Consider the following 10301-nt stretch of genomic DNA (forward strand, 5'->3'; position numbering starts at 1 on the left):
TGCTTCTTTTTGGCACATATTTAAAGAAGAAATGAATCAATTCAGAGGACTGAATCCTTAAAAAGCAGGATATTAAAATGAAGGGAAATTAAGTTAATTAGCAGTGAAAACTGGTCACTGATTAGGAAAAGGGTTAGAATGAAAACCTGCAGACACTGCATCCCACTAGGCCTGGAGTTCGAAACCCCTGATCTAGACTCAAGGTCAAATTCATGGTCCACTCTTGTAGTAAACCTTAGCTGCTTGAATCCATTACCCTGTCCTCACTGCTTTGATGTTCTGCAGATCTGACCTTGAAATGATGATTCCTGAAACAAACAGACAAAATGCTAATCCTCATGCTCACCTCACCAAGATTCACTCTGGCTTTACATAACAACACTAGGAAACATCTTGAAATTTCATTGAATCCCAAACTGTCATTCAATCGCCTATAACTGCTAACATGCTGGAATCCTCCCTTTTAGGTATGTCTCTCAACGGTGCTAACTACCCCAGCTAACTGACATTGTCTTGATCGCTCTCACACCCTATTCAATTTCCATGCCAGCACTCCACTCATCTCTCTGGCCCTTTTTCTCTCTTTCTCCAGTGGTGATCAAATCCAACTTCATGTCGCTCTATAACCACTGCTTAAATATTTATGTTTTTGACTATATTCTACAAATGGCTACACCCACTTTAGCCTGATTCCCGAATTGCATTGTGATGCCTCGCCACATTGTGCCATCTGTAGGAATGCAGAACATTTTTTGGTACCTGCATAATAAAATGAATAAAGGTTAGCACTACAAGTACATCATCTGTACATTTTATGGCCAACCCTGATCTCCACTTTTTCTGACAGAAAAATCATCCAATTCTGAAACTGTCAATTTCAAAGCACAACAAATTCTGTGAGTATCAAGTGGGTGATTCGAATCAATAAAGCAATTAACTGATGTAATCAGCTAAGTGACTAACAATTTTTACTGAATTGTATTTTCTTAATTTGAGAGACGGTGTTACTTCTGTAAAATTACAAATAACAATGCTGGTAATCCAAGAGTTTTATTCTCTACTATTGATTGTTTGCTAAACCCAGGTCTCTCAATGGAATGCATCAAAAAAACATCCAGTGAAACTTTTGCTATATTTTTTAATCACAAAATTAATATTAGAAAAAATATAGTACATCCCCCCAATACTGATCCTATTAAACCCCGGTTATCCATTTTAAGATAATTAAAATCTTTCACCAGGATAGATTTACCTGATTTATATAATTTAATAATAATTTCTCAACTGCGACCTTCCACCTGCGTCCTTGACCCAATATCAACAACTTTTTTCAAAGAAGTATCTGGCATGCTAATTGATAGATTTCTTGACATAGTAAATTCATCATTAGATATGGAGGTCTTCCCAGATTGTCTTAAAACTGCTGCTGTTAAACCACCGTTCAAGAAAATTATCTCGACTCCTCTGCTTTAGAAACTTTTAGACCTATTTCTATAACCTGCCTTTCTTAAGTAAAATCCTAGAAAAGGTAGTCATTATGCAGCTAAATGATCACCTGAATAAACATTATGTTCTTGACAAGTTTCAGAACAAATCACAGTACAGAAACTGCACTTGTTAAAGTAGTAAATGACTTGCAGGTAAATGCAGATAGAGGCAGTTTATCTGTTCACATCCTCTTAGATCTGAGTGCTGCATTTGATACCATTGATCACAATATTCTTAGAAATTGCCTTAGTCAGTGAGTGGGCCACTAGGCAGTGTCTTAAATTGGGTTGGGTCTTAATTAACAGGTAGAAATTCTTTGTTAGTTGTGTTAATTATACTTCAAAGTACACATGATATTCTATATGGTGTTCCACAAGGCTCTATCCTGGGTTCGCTGCTCATTTCGGTCTCCATGCTTCCATTAGGTCAGATTATCTCGGGGCATAAGGTAAGCTACCACAGCTATGCTGATGATACACTGTATTTATCAGTAGCGCCTGATGACCCCGACTCTCTTGAATCACTGACACAATGTCTTGCTTGTGTTTCTGAATGGATGAGTAGTAATTTTCTCAAACTAATTAGTGATTGGCAAAAATGGATATAATAAGGGTATTAGAAATAAATTTGATCCATTAGGCTTAAAAGTCAAGACAAAGGTAAAGGATTTTGGTGTAATTATTGACACTGACCTAAATTTTAAATATCATATTAATCAGATTACTAGGACAGCATTTTTTCACTTAAGAAATATAGCAAAAGTTAGATCCTTTATAACTTTGCAAGATGCTGAAAAATTAGTTCACGCTTTTGTTTTTAGTCGACTAGATTACTGTAACGCACTCCTCTCAGGACTACCCAAAAAAAGACAATGATCAGTTGCAGCTAGTGCAAAATGCAGCTGCTAGAATCTTAACTAGGAAAAGAAAATCCAAGCACATCTTTCCAATTTTTATGTCACTACACTGGTTACCTTTGCCATTTAGAATTGACTTTAAAATACTGCTTATGGTTACAATGCCTTAAATAATCTCACTCCATCCTATATTTCGGAATGCCTACCTTGTATCTTCAAACGAGTGTTTGCTTATAATTCCAAGAGCTAAACTTAAAAGAAATGGTGAGGCAGCCTTCTGCTGTTATGCACCTAAAATCTGAAATAGCTTACAGATAGAAATTCACCAGGCTAATATGGTGGAGCACTTTAAAAAACTGCCAAAAACCTGTAACTTTAACATGGCTTTCTCATAACTTCATTAAGTGTAACCCTGATATTCTGTATATGCATTTAATGATCTTTATTTTTTTTTAATGGCTCAGAAATCTGTACTAAGCCCTACTTTCTCTGCTGTTCTTTATCTGGTTTCCTGTGATGGCGATCTGCACCACCACCACCTGATCAAGGCACCATTTAGTTCTTACACTGATGGATTGAATGCCAGTCCACATGACCATCATCATTGAATTCTTCCATGTGAAGCCTGAAACCCATGAGAACTGATTTAGATTATTTATGTTAGGTAGAATGCCCAATATGGGGCTGGGCGATCTCGTGGCTGTGGAACCCCTGCAGATTTTGTTTTTTTTCTCCAAGCCTATTTTTGTATTTTTCTTTCTTCATCTTGTAAGGCGGTTTGAGCTACATCATTTGTATGAAAACGTGCTATATAAATAAATGTTGTTGCTAATCAACTAACCTTCCCTGCCCCTCTTCCACATTGCACACCAGAATGCTACAACTCTCTGTACTATTGTTGAGTTGGTTAATCATGGCAGCATCTGTATGACCAAGTAGTGCCTGTTCCTCACCTTACTTTCTCTAATAAAAATACAACATGTGCATAGCAGTGCTGATGATGGACAGCCTTCTCTTTCTGCACTTTGAATTTCAAGATCTTCTGCTACATTTTTATTTATTATGATTGTGCTTGCTATACCTTCAAATCAGCACCTTCTCCAGAAAAAAAGCAAGTCTGTTAAAACTTTCCATATCATGGTTTATCAGATACGGTGCAGCTGTTTGCATATTGTTTTCTTTTGGAGTTGGCACACATACGGGTAAAGCAACTTGCTGATGCTCACACAGTAAGTCAGTCACAGGCAGGAACTGAAACAACAACCCTGGGATTTGAGTCCAGTGCCTTAACCACATCACCACATTGACTTCCCACATAATGAAGATGAGCAGACTGTTTTATCTGTAAATATTAAATTAGCCTGCTTCAACTGAGGTTGGATATGTGCTTGAGTGTCATATTGATGGGCTAGTGCTTCATCAATTTTTAGTTCATACCTTCTAGTCAATGCTGAAAAGATAAGTAGGCATCAGCTCCCTGGGACCTACAGCATGATAACAAGATGGTTGGATTCATTAGTACAAGCACATGTATTAATATCCACGCGTACACACATACGTACGTTTTAACCTACACATTAACTTTATAATTCCACCATTCTGCAGTTATTTATATTGTATGTTGCATAACGTATTTGTATGTGATGTTGTTTTCCATTATAGGCAGCTCCAAAGCTACCAAGTTAAATTCCTGTCCATTAAGTACTGGTAAATAAAAGTCACTCTGATTCCAAAAATGATACTGATGCACGCTGGTATAGCCAATAAAAATATTTAAAGTGGATATTAGTTTAGATTTGTCCAGGTTAGAAAAGCGATTACGCATAATCAAATGGAACCTGCTGAAGAGATACAGCTTAGTGATGGGGCCTGGGTGAAGCTGTGCACATCAAAGGTTATAAGTGGGTTGTCTATGAGGCACGTTTTTTTTCTACCAAATCTCAGAGACAAACCTGTTTAGGTCAATTGGTTCCTCTAAAATTTGGCTAGTACCGTATAAGTATTTGGTTATCTCCAGTGTTTCTGGTTAAAAGTGACCGTGAAATGCAAAATGCTTGTCTGGTACAAGACTGGATAATGGCAGCTGTGGGTTTTATGAAACGTAACGTACAGATTACAAGTACATTGCATAATTGTTTCCCTTATTTCAAAAATAGGAGCCGAGGATTTTTAAGGGACTTGTTCAGAGTCACTGCGCATTAATAAATCCTGAAGGATAGCATCAACATGATGTCAGACTAAAAAGAGGAAGGAAATGATCTGGTAAATGTTTAGCATTTTCTGCTTCGGCAGTTTGTCATCTTAAATAGCTATGCAGAAAGTTGAGCTGTGACTGGCTAAAGGCTTCTGGGCGGGTCTTGGAGATAACGTTTGAAAATACCGCGTCACTGTGCCGTTCACCTTTCCCATTTTCCTGGTACAAGTTAACACAACCAACACATGTCCCCTAGGGAATAAACTGACATCCAGGCAACCGGTACTAAACATCGCGATTAGGAAGAGCATCATAACAATCCATCCCGCGGTACCTTCACTACTTACTCTCATCATGTTCAGCACCTCGGTTATTCTCACCACATCGTGCCCCTCGAGATGCCCGGACTCGGCCGGGATCATGCAGAACACACACAGGGCGGTAGAGTCACTCTTGCAGTACAACTCCAGTTCTTTGCCGTGCTTTTTACACAGTCGCTCCGTATTTTCTGTTGGGTTTACTAGAACATGTTGCTGAAAAAAGTCATTTTCCAAATGGGGCATAATGTGTAAAGTGCAGTACGATTCACCACAAGTGACGCAGCTCTTCTCGGCGCCAGCTTTCTGTTGGCCTTTACAGACGCTACACGAAACCCCCTCGGCTGTCTTATGCCGATATTTCTCTATGATGTTGCGTAGCGCCACGTTCCTGTTGAGCCGGAGCCCTGCTGCACAAGGTGCGAGGCAGAGTGGGCACGTGTAGTGAGCCTGTCGGCTGCGGTTCCCCAGTCCAGCCGTAGCTGATTTCTTGAGCTGTGAAACGCATTCTTCACAATAATTATGACCGCACGGTAGAGTCACGGGTTCAACGAACACATCACGGCATACGGCACAAATCAGCTCTTCATCTATTCCCAAAGTCTCCATTATCGCCCCGAATCGACTTAACATGCATCACCAAATTCGAAAGTTGTTAGAGTGCCTAACAAGTTGAGACTGTCCAGCTCGCCGCTTATGAAGAGATAACGGAGTCGATGACGTAAAACCCAGGAAACAGCGCGAGTGGGCCGAGCTTAACGGGCGATATGAAGTATGGATAGCCGCCTGGCTCAAAACGGTTTGTGTTTTCGCTGTTTGGACCCAAAGGCTGCAATCGGTGCGCAGTAGTTGTTAGGAAGATACCTGTTACTAAATAATGCTGATGATTTGAATTTTTGCAGTCGTCATAACACGAGCACACACAATACAATAATACAGCTAGTCATCGGAAGTAACAATTTGTGGTTTAAATAATACAACTGCATATAGTGCCTTTCACAGTCCTGCATATAGTGCCTTTCACAGTCAGCCAATAATGCACAGAGTTAAACAGCATTATTAAAGATGATTTAAACAATGCACTGGCTGTATGCAAATAAATATTGTATAGGTACTGTTCTGTAATTCTTAAATCATCAATAGCGAGAAGTGCATTTTTAGAGTGTGTAAGCATATCTGGTCAAAAACTTCGAGGTGGCTAAGCAGTTAGCACTCACTAATCCAGAATCTAAAACTTGAACCCTGGAATGTGTGTCTCCGTCGGTTTTACTCCTGTATCTCAAAGATATGGATGTAAGGTTAACTGGATTGAAAAGAGATGAATGCAAAACTTGGTGTCACAGGTAAGATGTGGTCTTGTGTAAAAGCATTTAAACCTTCCTAATATCATCTAATCTATACTAATAAAAGGCAAAGCCCTCACTGACTCACTCACTCACTCATCACTAATTTTCCAACTTCCCGTGTAGGTAGAAGGCTGAAATTTGGCAGGCTTATTCCTTACAGCTTACTTACAAAAGTTAAGCAGGTTTCATTTCGAAATTCTACACGTAACGGTCAAAACGGTCAACAACGTCTGCTATGTTGAACTTTCTTATTCATGGCCCCATCTTCACGAAATTTGGTAGGCCGCTTCCCTGCGCTAACCAAAACCAATGTACGTACTTATTTCGGTGGTATGACGCCACTGTCGGCAGCCATATTGAACTTTTCAACGGTCTTTGTTACTTATGGGCCCATCTTCAAGAAATTTGGTACGCGGGTTCCCAACGCTAACTGAATCCTACTTACGTACATATATACTTCCATAGCTTGCAGCTCGGTCACTGTGTGAGGTGGCGTTGGGTCCCCCATCCCAAAGCCTCCCACGTTGTTGGCTGCCTGCCTATATAAGGCCGTCCGTTGCTCGAGTCTCTACATTCCCTTCCTTGCTTCGCCACAGGATTCACGTCTCCCTGCTGATAACTACAGCCTTTTTATTTAATCCACGGCTTCTCCGCTGTTTTATTGTTTATTTATTACGATTATAGTTATTGTGTAGGTATTTTAGACTTACTTTACATTGTTCAGATACCCATTTCCTTTTTCATTCCAACCGTACCCGCATTAACATGTCTATCGAGGTGATCACCATCAATCAAAGAACTGTCACTTACCGAGTGGTTTCCATGCCACGGAGATGGCACCTACGTTTTCCATTCTCTTTGTTACATATTGCATGGCCATATCAGGCTCACTCTTGATATCTGGAGAAACATTGTGTCTTATGTATTGAATGACTAGGACAGGTTCAAGGTGTGGACTGATGATGGTACAGGAGATAATTATACTACACAGGAGCACTAGAAGAGGGAAATGCTTAAGCCCTTCACCTATGCATCTGCATGTGAGTTGATGGCTGCCGCTGAATTGTTCGGTTGTCGCTTTCAAGTGTACCGAAATGGCCAAATATTTTACACCTTTCGACAACCGCCAATGCCTCTTAAACATCTTAGATTGACAGGTGACGATTTCAGTAGTGGACACTTTGATGTTTATGAATGTTTAAACTCTCAAAAGCTGGATGTGAAGTTATCGATGAAACCGGTTGTGTGCTTACAACGCTTGACAGATGCCAAATGTCACTTCAACACAACAAATCCTGCAAATACTGTCGTAATTGAAACAAACCATGAAACTCAAACCGATTATGACAGCAGCAATCCAAGCTGTGAGAGTTGAAACAAGATTGCTTTTCACATGGCCAACTGTACTTGCATGCTTAAGAGTAAGCTCAGCGCACAGCTTGGTCATGTTACAACCGGAGGGCCGAACTGACAACGTGGTATACAAAGAGATCCTTAACAAATAATTATTGGCATATTTTCCCTCAGTTTTTAAAGGTTTCATTTTCTTCTTAATAAAAATTTTAAGGCAGTACTTCGCAACTGCGAAGCGCGGGTATTTTGCTAGTTTTATATATTTATCACAATAAATTGCTTCAAATCCTTAAATAAAATGTAATATTAGATGAAGGGAACCAGAGTAAACATATGAAACCATGTTTACATTGCTACTTAATGACTTACAGTGCACAGTATAAATGAGTGACCCTTTCTGAAGATAAAAAATATATTTCTGTGTTTAAATTATGAGCATTTTGAGTCACAAAAAGATAAATTCAAATGTATTCAAAATATAATTAACAACAATATAGAAGGATATATCATCAATATCTGTAAAATAAGTAATTGTGTGTCATTTTGTCTTCCTCAGGTTTTTTTTTTTTTTTGGTTTATGTTTTGAGCAATTTTGCTATTTTTAAGCTGTCCTTGGGCTATATATATATATATATATATTTAAGGACCTGGCAAGCCTGGAGGGATCACTTGTTGATTTGGGCAAACTATAGGACAGAGCTCCAGTGACCTAAGAAAGATTTTTTGTTTGGACAGCCACAAAGCTATTTTTTTTTCTTGTTCTCTAAAGACTTTAGTTGAAATAAACTGGGATGACTAGGTTGGCATCCAAAATTTTATTTTCTCATTTGCATGCTCTTTTCGCTCACACGGTCATGAGAGTTAAAATCACACCTTCTTCTCAGATTAACTGCTCAGGGACAGGCCATGTTACACGTCATATCTTACAAAAGTAAATTGAATTGAATTAAGATAGAATACATCTGCAGGACAATGATAATGACATTTTAAGGGTAGTTACAACAACATAATGAAATGTTTCTTCAGCCTATTTGCAAGTGCTGTGAAAGGAATTTAAATGTAGTATGTTTGAAAACCTATACTGTAAGCTGTCATTTCTTTTAGGCAGACAAGTGAACCTGTCCTGAGAAAAAAGAACAAAGCCTGAATCACACAGGCATTAACAAGCAGATCAAAGATATTATTCTGACTGTGTATAATACCTAAAATATTTAAAGATCAGCTTAGAATTTTGTTTGGAGCATGAATCAATCAATAAAAACATTATTATAATTAACATCTTTTAGCATAACTATAAAGTTATTTTTACTATGTAGAATTAAACATTGCACTAGAAGGGAATAATTGGAGAATTTAAATGTAAATCACATAAACTTGATATAAACTTGAGATTAAAAGAATAAGGTATAAACTTTACAGAGTGAACATTTTGTAACAGGTATGAATAAGGCTTAGTAGTCAAAATGTTTGATTGTAAAATTAGTTTACAATGCAATTCAGAAAATTATTATCCATTTGCAAAACTCAATTTTTTAATTAGGCCAGGGAGCCAATCCGCAACACCAGCAATCTCTTTAAATATGTATATATTGCATTTGTTGAAGAATAAAATGCACCTATAGAACGTGTTTAGAAGAACAGGTCTAATTTAGTATATCAAATATTATTTATTAAAGCTAATCAATCAAGTAATTTGCTGCCCAATTCTAAAATTCGTTTCTCCACCAGGAAGTGTGTAGAGGGAGACATAAGTGGATACATTTAATGAAACATTTATGAAAATGTCTAACAGTGGTGTACAAATACAGTAGCACCTCAGCACATTTGATTTTCCTTTAGTACGTTTCTGAAACAAGGTGAGTAACAATTAGCAAATGACTTGGGGCTGATATACTGTTGTTGTTGAAAATCGCCTTGTGTTATTGTAGGTCTTTTACATTTACTGTTCACTTTTGCAAAGCTTTGTGTTATGGTACCTGCCTAAACAGTCACTGTATAAAATGAAGATTGACTGCTAGCTATCAGAGTGCAATTACCTCATCTCTATGCTGCTTAAATGTTGACGTTTTCATTTTTCATTCTTGCCACTCAGTTTTCCATTTGTTTCTTTCTTGTTGTCGTCTTGTTAGTCATTGACAGCCCACTGTAATTTTAGGTGGACTCACATCTCTGTTGGTATTAAATGCTCACTGTCTGATTGGAAATACTATTGTACTCCTTTGACTGTAATAATGAAGACAGAATTAAGATGAAAGTATGTAGCATCTTCTGTTTAAACAGTAAATCATGGGGGCCCAACTCCAGTCCTGGAGGGCCACAGTGGCTGCAGGGTTTCTTTCTAACTCTTTTCTTAATTAGTGACCTCTTTTTCCTGCTAATGAACTTCTTTTGAATTCATTTTAATTGACTTGCTTTTTTAAGATTTGTTCACCTGAATTTCTTCATTGTTCCTCTGAATTGCTTCATGTCTCTCCTTAAACACAAATGAAATGTGTAGTGAGTGAGACAACAGAAGACTACCCAAGTCAGGGCCTCAAACTCCAACCAACTTCACTCCAACCAGCTGCTTAATCAGGTGCCAATTATTGTTGTTAATTAAACCCATTCTTTAAGTCCATGGCTTGTTGCTGCTCTTGTGGTGCATTAGCAGACATTTCCAAAATTGTGGATTTTCTCTTTTCTAAGAGCAGATCAGCATTCCTGAGACCTTCACCTTTCTTTATTTTCAGATATTTTATGATGGACCT

At 38.2% G+C, this 10301-nt stretch overlaps 1 protein-coding gene across 1 annotated transcript in view; it reads right to left on the reverse strand.

Moving 5' to 3' along the window:
• LOC120543499 (E3 ubiquitin-protein ligase TRIM41-like) overlaps positions 1-5577 on the reverse strand; it is a 41311-nt gene extending 35734 nt beyond the window's left edge. The window contains exon 1 of the mRNA XM_039776578.1: positions 4886-5577. Within this exon, the coding sequence (XP_039632512.1) occupies positions 4886-5488 (603 nt within the window). The 5' untranslated portion in view covers positions 5489-5577. The remainder of the gene's footprint in view (positions 1-4885) is intronic.
• Between the last annotated feature and the right edge of the window lie 4724 nt (positions 5578-10301).

This window comes from Polypterus senegalus, chromosome 14 (assembly GCF_016835505.1).
Source record: "Polypterus senegalus isolate Bchr_013 chromosome 14, ASM1683550v1, whole genome shotgun sequence".
Classification (NCBI taxonomy): Eukaryota; Metazoa; Chordata; class Cladistia; order Polypteriformes; family Polypteridae; genus Polypterus; species Polypterus senegalus.